The sequence below is a fragment of the Dermacentor silvarum genome, chromosome 3 (assembly GCF_013339745.2).
Source record: "Dermacentor silvarum isolate Dsil-2018 chromosome 3, BIME_Dsil_1.4, whole genome shotgun sequence".
Classification (NCBI taxonomy): Eukaryota; Metazoa; Arthropoda; class Arachnida; order Ixodida; family Ixodidae; genus Dermacentor; species Dermacentor silvarum.
The window spans coordinates 15966377-15985350 of NC_051156.1; the positions used below are offsets into that span (position 1 = coordinate 15966377).

Below are 18974 nucleotides of genomic sequence, written 5' to 3' on the forward strand. Positions count from 1 at the left end.
ACACAATACTCTTCCCCCCCTAGCTAACGTAGTCCTTCAGGTAGCTAGGTCGTCGTCTGATGCGCTGAGGGCGGCCACGCTGCTCGGTGGGCTCCACCGGGGTTGAGACAGGGGGTGATGAGGGTGACTAAGCCACTGGTTCTTCCGTGGTGTCCGCGGTGTCGACAACCTCAGCTGGCCGAGTTCGTCTCTCAGGATCGTCAGGAGGGGTTGTAGGCTGTGGTAGTTGGTCAATGGTCTCATTTGGCAACACCCTTACAGGTTGATCAGAATATTCGTTCCACTCTCTGCTTCTTATCTGATTGACATGACGCTTCCAAAGACGGCCGTCTATCGTACGAACCTTATAAGACAAAGGTCCAATGATGTCGCATAGAACACCAGGCAGCCACTTTGGACCCTCTAGGTAATTTCGGACGAACACAAAAAGTATGACACTTGACACTCAAAGTATCGCACTTTCTGGTTGCTTTGCTGAGACAGCTTTTTCTGTTTATCCATCATCTCCCCCAGCAGGTCTGGGTGCAGCTTGCCTAGCGCACTGTGGAGTCTTCTGCCCATCAGCGTTTCAGCAGGACTCTTCCCTGTTGTTGAGTGTGGCAGAACATGTTGGCTTAACAAGAAACGAGCCAGTTTAGTGTCCATGTCTGCACCACTCATGCGTCTCAGAACCTGCTTTGTTTCCTGCACCATGCGTTCAACCTGACCATTGGAAGATGGGTGGTAAGGTGCCACTCGGACATGTCGAATCTGGTTGTCGCGCATGAACACTTGAAACTCCTCCGAACAAAATGCTGTTCCATTGTCCGACACGACGATGTCCGGAACACCGTGTACTGCAAACAATGCACGTAACTTGCGGCACACCATTGCCGATTACATGGATTTCAGAGGAAGCACTTCCAACCATTTGGAGTGCGCGTCGACCACTAGGAGGAAAACAGTCCCTTGGAATGGTCCTGCAAAGTCAATGTGGATCCTCGACCATGGGTTTTTTGCATACTCCCAGGGATGCAGCCTTGCACGTGGTGGTTCTGGCCTTGTCTCTTGACAGCGCTGACAAGCTCGGACCTTTTTCTCGATGTCTCCGTCGATTTCTGGCCACCAGACCGTGCTTCTCGCCAAGGCTTTCATGCGCACAATACCAGGATGTGTGCTGTGCAGCAACTCTAAAACATGACTTCTTGCCTGGTTCGGAACAACCACCCTGCAGCCCCATGGAAGATAGCCATGGTACTCTGAAAGTTGGTGCTGCCGACGAACAAATGGCTTGAATTCCTCCTTTAGTTTTCCATGAGGCCAACCATTCATGACCCAACGTTGAACTCGAGCTAAGGTTGGATCGCTCCGTGAGCACTGGGCGATCCTGTGGGCATCCCAAGCAATTTCTGGCGCTGACTCCAGCATTCGCACTTCTCCCAGTTTTTTATCAGTTGAGCTAGTGTCTGTTGCTGCAGGTAGTCGACTAAGGGCATCTGCATTTCTGAGGCTTCGTGCGGGCCTATACTCTTAATTCATAGTCATATGTAGAGAGCATTAGTGACCATCGTAACATCCTTGGTGACAAAACTTGGGGCATTGGTTTTGCATGGTGCAATAAACCCAGCAGAGGCTTATGATCGGTCACAATGCGAAAATGACGGCCATAGATAAACTTGTGGAACTTCTTAATGCCAAAACCTATAGCCAAGGCCTCTCGGTCCGTCTGTGCATAGTTCCTCTCTACAGCTGTCATTGTTCGAGAGCCATAGGCTATTGGCACCTCATAGCCATTATCGTCAACATGGCTCAACACTGCCCCAAGCCCGTAAGGTGAAGCGTCGCAGGCCAGTATTTGTGGCTTCTGGACACTGTAATGGGCAAGGACAGTTGACGATTGCAGCAGCTGCTCAGCTTGACGAAAAGCTTCTGCCTCGTTTTGTCCACTTCCAGCTGCTACTGTTATCAAGCAGCCTGTGCAAGGGTTCTAGTGTATGCGCAGCTCCACACAGGAACCTGTTGTAGAAGTTCAAAGCTCCCAGAAAGGCCTGCAGTTCCTTTTTACACTTTGGCTCAGGTGCTTCATGTAGAGCCCTCACCTTGTCATCAGTTGGTTGGATGCCTGCCCCGCTGACTTTATATTCGAGAAACGCAACTTCATCCATTCTAAAGGCACATTTCTCTTGATTTAGTCGCACACCATCGTTCTGTATGCGTTGCAGCACTGCTTCCAGATGCGCGTTATGCTGCTCTTCGTTCTTGCCACCTACCAAAATGTCATCTAAACAGACTTGCACACCTTCGATACCTTGAAGTAGCTCTTGTACCGCTGAAATATGGCCACAGCTACTGCTACTCCGAACTGCAGACGCATTACTCGAAAGAGTCCTAGATGTGGTGACATTGTCAAAAGGTCAGCAGTCTTGTCGTCCACGACAAGTTGCTGATATGCTTGGTCGAAATCAAGCTTTGAGAACTTGGAGAAACCAGCCAGCTTTGCGAACAACTCTTCCGGTGTAGGCAATGGATAAGTCTCCCAATGAATGACAGGATTCAAGGTACTCTTATAGTCCCCACAAATTCGTATACTGCCATCCTTCTTGTCTACCGGAACTACAGGTGTGGCCCACTCGGAATGTCGGGCAGGCTCTAGAATTCCTTGTCCTATGAGCTTGTTCAGGGCCTCATCCACCTGTGGCAGCAGAGCGAAAGGAACAGGCCAGGGCTTGTAAAATCTGGGTTGCGCGTGGGGTTGCACTTCCACCCGTACTGGTGGCCCTTGGCTCTTCCCGAGACCAGGTTGAAAAACCTTCGAGTGCTTCTTTAGCACACTAGTGAGAGATGGGCTCTGGCTCACCTTGTCCATTCTCAGCTGATTGACCTTCAGCTCAATCCCGAGAGCCTTAAACCAGTCCCGACCCAGCAAGTTCACACCTGCTCCCTTGACCACGACCAGACGTAGCTGCTCCTGCCTGCCCCTGTAGTTGACTTGGACTGTCACCGAGCCTAGCACCTTCAGTTGCTGCTGGTTGTAAGTACGAAGTAGCAAGTCACAATGCTGGAGCTTGTGCTTGGATACCCGCAGTCACCGCAGAGTCCTCTCGTTGACAACGGAACATATGGCTCCGGAATAAACTTCCATCTCGAGGGGCTGTCCATTTACTTCAACAGTGACGTGGAACGCGGGTTCTTTCGATACTATTTGGAAGACACCATACAAGTTTGTTGTCCCGTCACCGCGGCGCTGGCGATCGAAGAGCGCTGAGCTTTCCGCCGACAAGCATTCACAATATGTCCATGCTGCTTGTAATAGTGACATTGCACGTGCCGAAATGGACATGCGTCTGGCGCTTGCCGTTCTCCGCAACGAAAACACTTGCTGCTGGACTGCTGCTTGCTGTCGGTTCAGGCTTCAATGTATCAAGCTTCGATGTCGCCGCCTTCTGAACGCGGCATAACTCCGCCGGCACCGCCCCCCGAATTTTCTCGGTCTCTCGGTGGGCATATTCTGCCGCCAACACTTTTTGCTGGGTTGACTCAGGCTCCGACAGGAGCCGTTGTTGTAAGGCGTCATCCCGGAGGCCACAGACCAACCTGTCGTGGAGCATATCTTCTAAGGTAGTTCTAAAGTTGCAGTGCTCCGACAGTCGACGAAGCTCGGCGATATAATCAGCGATGCTCTCGCCTGGCCGCTGGTCACGCTTGCCAAACTGGAATCTTTGCACAGTGACGGATGGCTTGGGGTTGAAAGGCACTGACAGCTTCTGAACGATATCAGCGTAACTCGTCGCTGACGGCAGAGCTGGCGAGCACAGGGAACGAATGACGGCGTATGTCGCCGGTCCAGAAACTGTGCACAACACGGCACGCTTCTTGTCTTCCGTGGTTATGTCATTCGCTTCGAAGTAAAATTCGAGCCTTTCGACGTACGAAGACAATGCCACCTCACCGGAGCTTGTTGGTGTAAATTCTCCCATGGAGCCCAACGTTGGCGTCGTCGCTGCTGCCATATCCGTGGTTTCGCCTCGTCGCCAATTGTTATATATTTATTAACAAGCCGCTAGCTTGCGGCAGACCAAGGTTACATAGTTGTGACACAACTTCGCCAGGGAGGCTTAGGCGAGGCTCTGTCCGCCACACCGGCCACAGGAGTGCAGGTTGCCAGTTGCCCGCAGCACGACCTACTGGAACTACAGACCTGCACAGATGTCCCGCTTCTATGGGAGCAGCTTGCGCCCACTTTCGTTCAGCCGGTGGCCATAGGTGGCGCTTTTATAATCTGTTCGTCAAAAGGACAAACAAAGGACAAAAGGGAACAGAAGACGTAAACCCAAGAGCTGGTGGGATGAGGAGGTTAAGAAGGCCATAGAGAAACGTCAGGAAGCATCCAGGGAACACAGATATTCAAAGCAGAGGGGTGAATCAGAAGCTGATGTAGGCAGAAAATGGAATAACTTCTTAAACTGTAGAAGGGAAGCATCCAATTTGATCAATGAAAAGATGAGAAGAAAGGGGAGCCAATGGTTGTCAGAAGTAAACAAAAAGGATAGAAAAGCAGCGAAGAAATTTTGGAAACATCTCAACTCCTTGAGTAATAAGACTAGCCTAGAGCAGAGGTTTATAGTTACAGCTCAAGGTGTTCGACTAGAGGGAGATGAGGCAATGGAACATATAAAAACAATGATGACAGAAAAACTTAAAAAACGAAACATAGCATGTGCTCAATCAGGTGAGGATGGACTAGTCAGTGCAGTGGCTCCACTGGCACAAAGCGAGTGGGAAAGGGCAGAGAAGAGGGTTCCTAGTAGCACGTCGACAGGTCCTGATGGCATCCCAATTATGTTGATAAAGACATTGGGCCCAAAATCTAAGAAAGCATTAAGAGAGGCAGTGAGCAAAATGATAATGGACGGTAAAGCCCCAGACGGGTGGAGATTGAGCAGGATGAGCATGATATATAAGGGAAAGGGGGACAAAGCCGACATAAACAACTACCGTCCCATAACAGTGACGTCAGTGGTTTACAGGGTGGTGATGCAGATTATAAAGGACAGAGTGCAGGCATGGGTGGAGAGCGAGGAGGTGCTGGGGGAACTACAAAATGGGTTCCGAAAACAAAGAAGGTTAGAAGATAATCTGTTCTCATTGACACAGTGTATTGAAATAGCAGAAAAGGAACACAGGCCCCTATGGCTTGCCTTTCTGGATATCAAGGGAGCCTATGACAGTGTAATCCAAAAGGATTTGTGGGACATACTGGGCACTCTAGAGGTGGAAGATGGAGTAAGAAATCTTTTAAAAGATATCTATAAAAGTAACAAGGTGCTTATAAAACGGGAAAACAAGGTATCTGGGCCTATAGAGATACAGCAGGGGCTTATATATATAGGCAGGGGTGCCCTCTGTCACCTCTGTTGTTCATGCTGTATTTATTATTAGTTCATGCTGTATATTTATATATATAGGATTAGAGAAAAAAATAGAGAGGAGCGGACTTGGCTTCAACCTTTCCTATTTCAAGCAAGGAGAATGGATTAAACAGTCATTACCAGGACTGATGTATGCGGATGACATTGTACTTATGGCTGACAGCAAGGAAGACTTGCAGAGATTAATGGACATCTGTGGTAAAGAGGGAGATAGCTTAGGTTTGAAGTTTAGTAAAGAAAAATCGGCAGTCATGACTTTTAATGATAATCTGCAGGGCAGCGAGCATAGGATACAGGAGGTTACGCTGGAGGTGGTGGATAAGTACAAATATCTTGGAGTGTGGATAAACAATGGGGCTGAGTACCTAACGGAACATGAAAAATATGTGACGGCTAAAGGTAGCAGAAATGCAGCTGTGATGAAAAATAGGGCACTGTGGAATTACAATAGGTACAAAGTGGTGAGAGGGATTTGGAAAGGGGTGATGGTCCCTAGTTTGACTTTTGGCAATGCGGTCCTATGCATGAGATCAGAGGTTCAAGCAAGGTTGGAAGTTAAGCAGCGAGGGGTAGGTAGACTGGCTCTGGGAGCACACGGAAATACACCAAATCAGGGGGTACAGGGTGACATGGGATGGACGTCATTCGAGGGCAGGGAAGCCAGCAGCAAGATAGAATTTGAGGAGCGATTGAGAGAAATGGCAGAAAAGCGGTGGGCAAGGAGAGTTTTCAGTTATTTGTACATGAGGAATGTTGATACAAAATGGAGGAAGCTGACCAGAAAACTGTCAATCAAATATTTGGACTGCAGGAGGGGTGCAAACCAGGAAACAGCGGTTAAGAAAAAGGTTAAGGAAACAGAGAGGGGTCTGTGGAAAACAGGGATGCAGACGAAATCAGCACTGGGAACATACCGAACTTTCAAGCAAGAACTTGCCAAAGAAAATATCTACGATAATTCTAGGGGAAGCTCTTTGTTGTTTGAAGCCAGGACGGGAGTATTGCGGACTAAGATGTACCGAGTCAAGTACCAAGGTATAGACACGTTGTGCTGTGCGTGTGGAGAAGAAGAGGAAACGGCTGAACACCTCATACTTTTCTGTAAAGGGCTTAACCCTACAGTGCAAGGCAACGGGGCTGATTTTTTCAAAGCATTGGGGTTTAGGGACAGTGAAGGCAAAATAGACTTTAAGCGGGTAGAAATAACCAAACAGAGGTTATCTGATTGGTGGATAAAATCAAGGCAGGGGTGAAATTTCACCCACCACAAAGTACAGATATGTTAATAGTCATGGCTAGGTGGCGTATGCCACCGCCCGGTTTAAAGGGTTCACCATCCATCCGTCCGTCCGTCCGTCCGTCCGTCTATCTATCTGCTACTCGGCGGGTGGCTGGGCGGCGTTCGAATGTGTGCGCCTGCTCTTCTGTAGGGGGCTGCTAGCATATGTGACAATTTCTTACAAAGACAACAGCTAGTATGTCAAAATTGTTTAAGTGTACTCATTGTAGTGGTATGTAATAACGCGTAATATAGTACATGAATTCTTTCTAGGTTTGCTATTATGTTGAAATTTCGCGCCGCTCCACACAAGAAAAAAAAATGAAAAAAAAAAAACTCACTGATGGAGTGATTGTTTACGTGTTTGTTCGGCCCGTCAAATATGCATCGCAAAGCTTTTATGAAACTGTGAAAACTGATGCTAGAATCCTTGCTTTGCTCTGATTTACATGATGGCACACAGCAATATACCACAATCTGATCGTTTACGTTATCCAATCTGTAATTAACTCAAGCAAGCTGCGTGTAGCTATGGCTAAAGTTCCATGCCTTCTGCAGCGTCTGCAGATTCAGGCAGATTTGTGTGTGGTCTGCGTATACATATCGTCTGCGTGATTCTTTTAAATGTCCTTGATCATATCAATACATCAAGTTCTGTATTATTGTATTTCTTTATTACTCCATTGTACTATATTTTATGCTATGGAATCTTCTGGTAATCAGATTTTTTTCTTCTACTGCGAAGGCAACGGGAGGAAATGTTATCGTCTGCCGGCTGTACTCGTTGTTTTCCTTTCTTGCACCGCTCTTCCTACTGTACCTCGTGATTGCAATGAGAAGCAATCATTCGCAAATTTTGCTTTTTTATTTTCAGTGAATTTATGTATTTACAAACAATGTAAATGATCTGTGGCTGCAGAAATAGTGGCACGAGCACTGGAACAGATCGCAGAAGCAGACGACAGCTAACAGGTTATAACTAGCGCCACTGTGCTCATACGTTCTGTCCCTAGCAGCAAAAGGGGTGAACTAGACCAGGCGTGCTGGAGCAGGGAGATCTGTGCAGGTCTGTAGTTCAGTAGGTCGTGGCCCGCAGTCTGCACTTCAGCACACAGGGTTGCCAACACAACAGCTAGCAAGACTGTAGTAGGCACGAGTGAACAGTAGGGCAACCACTTTTTAACCAGATAACCTCGCTGAGAGCTTATAAAGTGAATTAATTAGTGCGTACTTTTGTAAATAAATTGTGTTTGAGTGTTGAAAACCGTTCTCAGCGCATTTTTCGTCTTCAGTAGGCACCTGAACTGCTGCAGGCCTACTCACGCGACGTCCTCTTAATTTTTCTCCTAGTTTCATATATTTGACGGGAAAACCATAAGAAGCAATATTACTATTAAAAGAGCTTCAAACTTAATATTTCATCCAAGTGTACAATTCCAGTAATATTTGTGGGATGTTTACCAGTGAATTGAGTAAATAAAAAAGGGGGTAACCTCGCAAACAAATCGTGCCACCTTCAGGTTGCAATACACGCGAAAAGTGTCAGACAACCTCTTTTGAAACGAACACTCTATGCAAGCAAACTGTTTATATCAGATGGTAAAGCCGAAAATCTGCATTTAAATCACGTCACCCGCCACCCTTTCTTTCTACCAGATGGTTAATCTGCAGCCGCCACACGCCCAACGTCTCCGTATTGGAAAGAACCAAGATGGCACCAAAACGCGTGGGTGTCCCCACCCTGAAAGCGGCGCCGGGTATCGAGGCACCTTAGATAAAATCGTCGCCGCGCACAGTATATGCGAGTGAAAGCGTGCGGGGGACGCGCGCCTTCACGGAGAGCGACGCATGGCGGAGAGCAAACGCGATTTCCGTTGCGCGAAAGGGCGTGGGGGTATGGGAGGGAGGGGGGGGCGACGCTGTGCTGCGGCACCAAATGCGTATCTTGCAACCGGGCGCAAGGGTAACTGGCGACGCAATCTTCCACGCAAAGTGGGAAGGCAGCGCGGGAGGGAGGTGGTGGTGGGGGGTTATACTCTGCCAACAAATGCCTTATTGTACTTTGCGCCGGTGCGGGCTGTCGGTGTGGTGGCGCGCACCGTATCTTGAAAGCGATCTCCACACGGCTCTGACTTTTGTATGCTCTATGCTTTTGTCGCTCAGTTTCTGTTGAAATGATAGACCGCACGAACCTTCGCTTGCTGCGGCGGCCGCGCTTCCCCACGTGCGCGTTTTGACAGTGGTTGTCTGCGGTCATCGAGTGCGATCTATTGATGTTTGCTTGTGCGCGCTGACACCACGCTTGTTAATTCAGTTAGTAAGCGAATGTGTCAAGTTTATGCAGCGGATAAAACTACTATCCCTACTCCTTATAGCTCTCTACTGATTTGCTATCGCAATTGACGCTTCGCCTTTCAGGCAAAACTGCAACATTTTTGCCATCGTCGTGATGTTCCGCATGAAGTCCAACGGCGATAAAATCGTCGCCGCGCGCCATGTGTGCCAGTGAAATCGTGCGAGGGTGAACCTGGCAACCGCAGCTTAATCTCGCGCACGCGAGAGAGGAAGGCGGCCGGAAGCGCAAGGTCTTCCTTCACGCGCGAGGCACGGGGAGGAGGCGACGGAGACGGGAGGGTGCGTTCTGCTGCTGCTCACGGAGCTATCTTGAAAGCGATCTGCAACGTGCCCGAACTGTGCGCCCGCCCGCGGGAGCCTCTTCAAAGTGATCTGCGATGGGCCAAAGTGCATTCGCCGAGTGCTGATAGCTTCGTATGCGCTGCGCTTTCGACGTTTAGTTCGTGTTTAGCCAGCGCGAAGGTCAATTTGCTCACTGCCACTGGCGCGCTTTCCCACTCCAGCGTTTTGACGAGCTCCCGCGGTCATCGAGCGAGATATGTTCGTGTTTACCTGAGCGCGTGTGACACCGTGTTTATTTAGTTAGTAAGCGAATATTTACAACTTTATACTGGCCGATAAAACTACTATCCTTATTTCGTATAGCTGTCTACTAATTTGCAATTGCAATCGATGCTTCGCCTTTCGGTCGAAACCGACTTTTTTCGGTTTAATTTTCTTATTAACTTGGGCCAACATGCGCGCACTGGAGCACTCGCGTCCAAGCCATTCCAGAAATGGAAGCACGCGCTCGAAATCTTCCACACACGAAAATACTAAATATCACCCGTGACTGTCAGATGGCAGCTAATAATTTTCTACAAGCATTTTCAGGAAGCGCGCCTAATGTGATCGATCAGCTGAACCAAGGCAGGAAAAGTAAAATAAGAGAAAACAGAAGAAAGTTAACGGCCTATTATTGAGATAGCTCTTTTTTTGCGGGCGCCAAGGTCAGGCTCTCTGTGGCCATAGGGGCAATGGTCCTATGGATTTGGGCAAAGCCCCTGCTGAAAATACTGGTATTTTCAGAGCGCTTCTTTTCATGTGAGCAGACATAGATCTGAAGAACCATTTGGAAAGTTGACTCAGTAATGCCTCGTATTTAAGCCCAGATGTACAAAACCAAATTATATAAATTGTGGTGAAATTATCAAAGAAAGCCTAGTTGCAAAAGTAAACGCTGCAGGCTGCTTCTCTGTACTTGCTGACCAAACGACAGATATTGCTGGAATCGAACAGCTTACTGTCTGTGCAAGGTACCTAAACAAGGATGCCAATGACATCGAAGAAGTGTCTTAAGGTTTCATGTGAATGCAGGACCAAATGGCAGGGCCCTCGCCGACACCATTATAAACTTTCGGCTAGACCTTGAAATAAACATGCATCACCTTCGTGGCCAAGGTCATAAAATGATGGTGACAGCTCGATGGCTGGTAAAAAGAATGGTGCAAGCTGCCATTCGCCAGAAATATCCATCCGCACTATACACACATTGTGCCAGCCACTCCCTGAATCTAGTTCTCTGTGCGGCGTGCTCCATCACAGATATCCGAAACTGTTTTGGAACGCTGAAGACAACACCGCACTTTTTCCACAAATCCCCTAACTGCTCACAAGTTTTACGAGAAATGTTAATTTGGATATGTCCTGAGAACAGAGATCAACCGACAACATACAATGAAATTACGCAGCACTTTTATCTCGGCAGGAGAGACTTTCCCCTTCCTCACAAGAAGTTAAATAAAGCACAGGCATTGACCCTCAGATTATTGCAAACAGGCTCGTATCCCAGCCCGGCTTTATTACACAAGCTTTATCCCGACACTTATGCCAGTAGTTCTTGCAGGCACTGCAATGACTTCGCTAGCTTAGACCACATGCTCTGGCGTTGCCCCTCATTACGAGGCACGGAACAAATAAATGAGGACAAGTGGCTCTCCGATATCACAAGCCCTGATGCCGGGGCGCAACTATGGGCTGTCCAGAGGGCCCACGATGCGGCAGTCGGGCATGGCCTGACTGTCCCAACGTGGGAGCGGCCCACTGTGCGCTGAGTCGCGTACTTCAGGACGTTCATTAAAGTTTTACATCCATCCATCCATCCATATGTCCTGAGTCCACAAGGCAGCAACTTTTGTGATTATGTGAAACGCGCTGGGTGGAAAAACATGATGCAGTTCTTTCATTTGTGAATCTGTTTGAACCGGTGATCGCGGCTCTAGAGGAAATAACATTAAATGGCAGTGGCGAAAGTCCAGTTAAAACAAATATTCTAGCGTTGGCACTTTTGTCACCGGCATACCTTGTGAGCCTGCATGTGGCGGAGCATGTGTAAGCGGTGACTCTGCCTCTGCCAAAGAACCTGCAGACCAGGAACATCAACATGAGCGCCGCCATTACCGACATAGATGTGGTACAGCAGGCGATCGAAAATGACCGCAAGAATACGACTGCTTCATTCTCAAAAATATTTGTGCAAGTAGAGGAACTGGCAAAAAAACTGGATGTGGAAATCCCCAGCCGACGAACCGGTGTCCAACAGCAGGATCGTGGGAGCGTTGCATCAAAAAATGCCAAGGAATATTTCCGTAGAACTGTGTTCATTCCATTCATGGACCACGTATTAGCACAGTTACACCAATGGTTCGAAAAACACAGGACAATCTCAAAGGACTTTTCTGTAATTGCACCATCCGCAATACCACCAAGCTGTATCTTCACATCTGTATATTCCATTGTATCTTCGTATTTCTGGACCTCGGGACATTGAGGATTACCTGGCTCAGCAACGCATGCCACCGACTACCGGGCGGCAGTCACGGTCGCCGTCGCCAAGGCAATTTTCACCATCGCCCCAGCGGTATTCGAGCGGACGGTCGCCAAGTCCCCGCCGGGAAAACTAACTACAGCGACCTTTGGGGGCGAGGCCGCTGGCAGTCGACGCGCTGAATACCTCCGATCGACGCGAGTAAACAAGGGTACCGGTCCGACATCAACTGCAGCTGAACAGAATGACCGGCTTTCGCTCGACATACCGGTGGTGATCGATGGTTACGTGGTTAGCGCTTTAGTGGATACCGGAGCGGACTATTCTATATTAAGCGGGAAGATGGCGACGTTTCTGAAGAAAGTAGTTACCCCTTGGCATGGCTCGCAGATTCGTACGGCTGGCAGGTCACGTCGTTACTCCACTGGGATCCTGCATGACAGGAGTTCGAATTCGAGGATCGACATTCGTGGCGAGTTTCCTTGTCCTACGCGAATGCTCCCTGCGACGTCATTCTCGGACTTGACTTCCTGCAGGAATACGGCGCTGTTATTGACTTGCGGGGAAGTGTAGTCACCTTCTCAGCCGACCAAGCAATCGACACAAACGACGAAAAACGACGTGACGACGCGCTACGTGTTTCCGCCGAAAGTGTTACGCTTCCTCCACGAGCCAGTGTTCTAGTCGAAGTGATGTGCGGTGGAATGCGCGAAGGTGGAGTGGTCGCAGAAAGTAACTTAGCGCATCTACTGACACAAGGTGTTTGTGCGGCCAGGAGTGTGCTACAGCTTCGTGATGGCCGATCTAAGTTGCTAGTCACCAACTTTAGTAACGAGCATCGACACCTCTTCCGCGGTACTTCGATAGCGTTTGCCGAAGAAATGGAACACGTTGCTGAATGTTTTGCCCCTGAACCAGTGAGGCTGGCTGACAAGTCACTGGGCACCGTCGACATTAATCCCGAGTTATCTAACGACAAACAGGCAGCACTGCACGAGCTGCTGTGGATACTGGCAGATCGAGGTAGACGAACGAGACCGCGAGAAAACTGCCTTTGTGACTTCCGACGGCCTTTACGAATTTCGAGTGCTCCCTTTCGGTTTGTGTTCAGCCCCAGCAACTTTCCAGCGAATGATGGATACTGTCCTCGCTGGATTGAAGTGGCAGACTTGCCTTGTGTAACTTGACGACGTAGTTGTCCTTTCTGAAACATTTGAGCAACATCTTCATCGCCTGCGGCATGTGCTAGAAGCGCTCCGATCGGCTGACCTCACGCTTAAGCCAGAGAAGTGCCACTTCGGTTATGAAGAGCTCAAGTTTCTCAGACACGTCGTCAGCGCCAAAGGAGTTCGACCCGATCCCGACAAGCTTGCCGCTGTAGCAGCTTTTCCTCTTCCTGCCGACAAGAAGGCCGTCCGACGCTTCCTGGGCTTGTGTGCGTATTATCGCCGCTTCATCGACAACTTCTCGAAGATTGCGGAACCCCTGACTCGCCTTACCAGGGATGACACGCCATTTGCCTGGACGAATGAGCAACAAGCGGCCTTCGCTGAACTACGCCAACGCATGCAGTCAGCACCCGTCCTGGCACATTTCGACGAAGAGGCTGACACCGAGGTGCATACTGACGCCAGCAACATCGGCCTTGGCGCAGTACTCGTCCAACGTCAAGACGGCATTGAACGAGTAATAGCCTATGCTAGCCGCTCGCTGTCCCGTGCCGAGACGAACTACACTACTACAGAAAAAGAGTGTCTCGCGGTCGTCTGGGCGATCAAGAAGTTTCGCCCTTATCTTTACGGCCGTCCCTTCAAAGTGGTGACAGACCACCATGCTCTATGTTGGTTGGCGAACATACGCGATCCTTCAGGACGGCTGGCACGGTGGAGCTTGCGGCTACAGGAATTCGACGTCACCATAGTTTATAAGTCTGGCCGCAAGCAGGAAGACGCCGACACGTTGTCGCGTGCTCCCGCCGAATCTTTCAGTCGATAGTCAGAGGACGACGACGGCTTCCTGGGTGCCCTTACTACGTCGGACTTGGTCAAATCGCAGCGTGACGACGCTGAAATTCGACCTCTCATCGACCACTTAGAGGGCCGTGAAACAACCATACCACGCCATCTACGTCGCGTCTTGACGTCCTTCTGTCTACGAGACAATGTGCTGTACAAGAAGAACGCCCGCCCGAATGATCGAGCCTACCTCCTAGTAGTTCCCAAAGACTTGCGGGACGATATTCTTTTCGCTTGCCACGACGAGCCTACATCTGGCCACCTCGGCTCCTCACGAATGCTTGCTAGAGTGCGCGAGATGTATTACTGGCCCGGACTTTCAGCAAGCGTCAAGCAGTATGTGAAAGGCTGCCGTGAATGTCAGCAACGAAAGTCACCACCTCTGAAGCCCGCCGGGTTATTGCAACCCATTGAACCACCTCATAAGCCATTCGACCAAGTCGGCTTGGACATTCTTGGGCCTTTTCCTCTGTCAACCGACGCAACAAGTGGGTGATTGTCGCCACTGACTATTTAACCCGCTATGCCGAGACAGAGGCGCTCCCACGAGCCACGGCTTCTGAGGTAGCGCAGTTCTTCATGTGTCACATTGTATTGCGCCATGGTGCCCCAGCCACTGTTATCACAGATAGAGGAACGGCGTTCACGGCACAGCTCACAGACGAAATTTTTCAACTAAGCAACACCAGGCATCGAAAGACGACCGCTTACCATCCGCAGTCCAACGGCCTTACGGAGCGATTAAACAAGACCATCACAGACATGATCTCTATGTGCATCGACGTCCAGCACAAAACATGGGATCGTATCCTGCCTTATGTGACCTTCGCGTATAATACCGCCGTACAAGAAACAACGCGCTTCACACCATTTTGCCTTGTCTACGGCCTGCGAAATACAGACGATGCTGGACGCTATGCTTCCATGCCACGATGCCGAGAACCTAACTACTGATGCCGACGAATTTGCTCAGCGCGCTGAGGAGGCTCGCCAGCTCGCGCGGCTGCACATCGGTGAGCAGCAACATGCAGATGCACGGCGCTATAACATCCGTCACCGGCAAGTGCGCTACAGTCCTGGCGACCAAGTGTTGGTGTGGACCCCTGTTCGCCGCCGTGGCCTTTGTGAAAAGTTGCTCAGCCGGTATTTTGGCCCATACAAAGTGCTGCGCCGCATTAGTGACGTGAACTATGAAGTCGTTCCAGACAGTGCGGCACAAACACGGCGCCGACAACCACCTAGTTCTGACGTAGTTCACGTCGTACGCATGAAGCCCTACGTTGCGCGTTAGTGATTTTTACGCGCCCATTTGCACCTAATGCACTTACCTCTCCGTTTCTAGAGAGGTAGAGAATTGTTTCTAGCTACGCTGCTGTAGCTCTCGCTGTGTTCTGTGCGCGAGCATCTTCATTGAGCGTGTGTTGTTTTTTTGTTGTTTTTTCCCCTTTCCCACACCACTTCTTGAGCATCGAGCCAATGCTCTTTCCGAGGAAGGGGGGAAATGTCACCTGTAGTAGTGGGCATAGGGCAAGCGCAGAGGCGCAAAAAGAAAGAAGTGCGCGCGCTAACCGCCCCGCTCGATAGTTGCCTCTCGCCGCCGTTTTCGCCAGAGCCCAGCCGCTCTCAATAAACGTCGTCAGCCCCTTTTGAAGACGCGTGGCAATATGTTACAGAACTCCTGCTTTTTATATGCAATCTCTGTTGTGACTATAATTTCAGTGCAATTACTCACAATACACAACCGGTAACAGCTGCTCTTGCGCAATATGTCGGAACTATGGAAAGCGTCATTGAGGTTTTTCTCTGGCCGTTGCATATATACAAAAATCTACACAAGTTTATTGAATGACACAGATTGATCAAAATATTTGACCTCAACTTGTTAATTTCATGGCTTTTACGTTTTTTCTATCAGCTGCATGCACTGCTTTGCTGGTTTAGAACTGATACAGTTCTAAAGCTCGCGTGATATTTGCTTTACTTATTAACTAGACAAAAAACGTGGAAGAATTGATATCAGTTATTTCTGCCACAATTTTGGGACATGGGAATATATTCTTTTATGAAAAAATACATATTTTACTTGTCTTGACAGTGCGTAGCGTTCAAGAATTCGATTGCAGCATGTAATATACAATGGCATTGGCAATGCAGTTATTATTCATGTATTTGATCCCTCGACAAATTCTAAAGGAGGAGGCCCCGCTGCAACGTGAGACCCCCCCGAACAATATTTCTGGCAACACCACTGGACTTAACCACAACCTACAGGCGTGATAGCGTCGGATTGTAATTTGAATATGCGGGTAAAAAGTCTGATAAGCAGCCAGGGATCTTTGAATGTTATCGCGTTCCACACTTAAAGGCGAAGCTTAAGCGTAAATGAGAAAGTTGTAGAGCAACATGAAAAACTCCCAATACAGCTTTCTGTTGCTCAATACGTGCTACATAAATGTGTTTTTCCGAGTATGAAAGAAGCCCGCGAACACACGCAGAATTGCCGCACGACTGGCCGCTCGAGGCACTTTGCGTGTATTCGCGGGCTTCTTTCATGCTCGGAAAAACTTTTATGTAGCACGTATTGAGCAACAGAAAGCTGTATAGGCAGTTTTTCATGTTGCGCTACGACTTTCTCATTGACACTTTGATAATTATCCTAATTTTATACTTGCCTATGACACAGTACTTGTACAGTATGGACAGTACTTCTTGAGTTAGATAATTAATTACAATTAATTAAATCTCAGTAACGAAAAAAAATACTGGCGGCTACTCCACTGTACTGGAAACAATACGCACTAGGTTTGCTTCGCGTAACGCCGTTTTTCTTTTTTTAAGTCGTGCTGCGTGATAGCTGCGACACCCTGTAGATGCACAGGGCAGTCCAGTGGGGCCCTTGAACGGCGCTGACAGAAAGAAACGCTTTGTCTCTTTTTTAGGCAACCGTCGGCCCTGCATGGGAACGAGATGCGACACGGCAAGAAGATGCACTGATCATCGAGACCGGATGACGTCATTATCGGCAGCGAATGAGCAAGTGACAACCTGGACCCTACATGCTTTAAAGGGGAAGCGGATCATCGCATCGTTGCAGTCCAGCGGGGCCCTTGAACGGCGCTGACAGAAAGAAACGCTTTGTCTCTTTTTTAGGTATGAACTCTAATTTTTGTTTCTCTTTGCTTTTTTAATCAAAGGGGCGTTGCTGGACTGCACTTTTGCTCACTTTTGCTTGCTTTTGCTTTGTTTGCACTTTGGTTCGTTCTTTGATTTTGCTGACACGAGTGAAATGGAAAACTCTGATTGTCTCGTGTGCATGAAGGCTCTTTCCTCCGATGGAATTACATGTGGTCTATGCTGCAATAACTACCATATCGGCAAATGCGCAGGAGTAACTAAAACTGCCTACAAAAGCATGAGCAATGCTGACGTAGAATTGTGGACGTGTCAGACTTGCAAAACGGCCGACACTCGGACTCGCAAGACGCCGCATGACCAGCAAAAGAACGATAATGATAAGGGAGCGACGAAAGAGCCTTCACTGAACGACGTCATGGCTTCAATTGAATCACTGTCGTCGAAGCTAAGCAATGTGTTAGATCGCCTAGGAAAATTGGAAAGAACCGCCGAAACGCAAATGCTGAAACATAATGACACATTGTTTAAATTGGAAGAACAACACAAAAAAATTGTAGGAATGGAGAGCTCACTTGAACATATGTCTTCACAATATGACTCGCTGTTGAAGGCGATCGAAGCGCAAAAGGAAGACATTAAAACTCTGCAGACAACAACCGTGAACTTAGGTACTAAATCAGACAGTCTGGCAGATGAGGTCGCACAGATGAAGCTAACGATTGAAAGTTTAGAAGAGTACTCCCGGAGAAGTAACATTGAAATCCACGGAATACCCCAGTCAAACAATGAAAACCTTAGAGATGTGTTGAACAATTGTGCTGACAAATTCGGTCTGACTAGGCCAATGGATGGGCAGCTAGAGGCCATTCACAGAATTAGAGTTCGGGCAGGGGTGACTCCGCCTATACTGGTCAGATTCTCGAACAGATCAATCAGAGATACATGGCTAGCCAAAAGGCTTCAGCTAAAGTCGGATAAAATCTTCATAAATGAAAACCTAACGTCATATGTGAAGAAGTTGTGGATGGCAAAGAATGCCGCCAAAGAAAAAGCGTACAAGTTCGTGTGGGTGAAGAACGGGAAAGTATTTGCGCGAAAACAAGAAGGAGCCGGAGTTATCAGAATTGAAAATGAAGCGAGTATAGCCAAAATGACATAGACATGGAAGTAGAATCCAGCTCAATTAAAGACTGGGTCACTTATCGACAGAGATACACCTGCGAGGAAGAAAAAGCTCCATGCCTTGACCTGATCCATATTAACATCAGAAGCATACATAAAAATTGGGACTTATTAGAGCTTTATTTAGAGCCATACAAAAATGCATTAGATGTGATTATTCTGACTGAAGTGAACGTAGATGACCTCAATGTTAATTTATATCAAATGAACGATTTTGAACAATTTGCTGTATGCCGCCACGACAGAAGAGGAGGCGGCGTTATAGTATACGTCAGAAACAATTGGCTAGGCGAAAGACGGTCCATAACAATCAACGAGGCAGAGGTACTACTGTTATCAATCGAAAGTGCACATGCATCATTTATAATCTGCGCGATCTACAGGCCACCAGATAAAAATATAGGCACTTTTTTGGGGGAATTACAGCATCTTTTAACGACACTAGAGAAACGAGACAACATAATTCTCGTAGGTGACCTCAACATAGATACTTACTCTACTACGAAAAAATATGTCAGTGATTATTTGACTCTCATTTCAAGTTATGGATTAGAAAACAACATTACAGGATTTACGCGAGAAGAATTTTTGGGTCACAAACTTACGACGTCATGTATAGACCATATACTAACGCGTGTTTCAAGCATGCAACCAGTAACAAGTATTGTGAAAGAAAAGGTTGCTGACCATTACTTTATTGCTCTCACAATGTTTTGTGATGACATAACCAAGTTACGTGGAGAAACTAAACATAAGTTTGATATCTTCGATAATCAGAAGATGGATAGATTAAT

At 48.1% G+C, this 18974-nt stretch overlaps 1 protein-coding gene and 1 pseudogene across 1 annotated transcript; both read right to left on the reverse strand.

Moving 5' to 3' along the window:
• Positions 1-402: 402 nt before the first annotated feature.
• Positions 403-1311, reverse strand: LOC119444232 (uncharacterized protein K02A2.6-like; annotated as a pseudogene).
• A 949-nt stretch (positions 1312-2260) lies between these two features.
• LOC119444233 (uncharacterized protein K02A2.6-like) lies at positions 2261-3989 on the reverse strand. The gene is made up of 2 exons (XM_049664514.1): positions 3570-3989; positions 2261-3004 (listed from the first exon to the last, which is right to left on the reverse strand). Exons 1-2 carry the CDS (start codon positions 3987-3989, stop codon positions 2261-2263), a joined length of 1164 nt encoding a protein of 387 aa, XP_049520471.1.
• Between the last annotated feature and the right edge of the window lie 14985 nt (positions 3990-18974).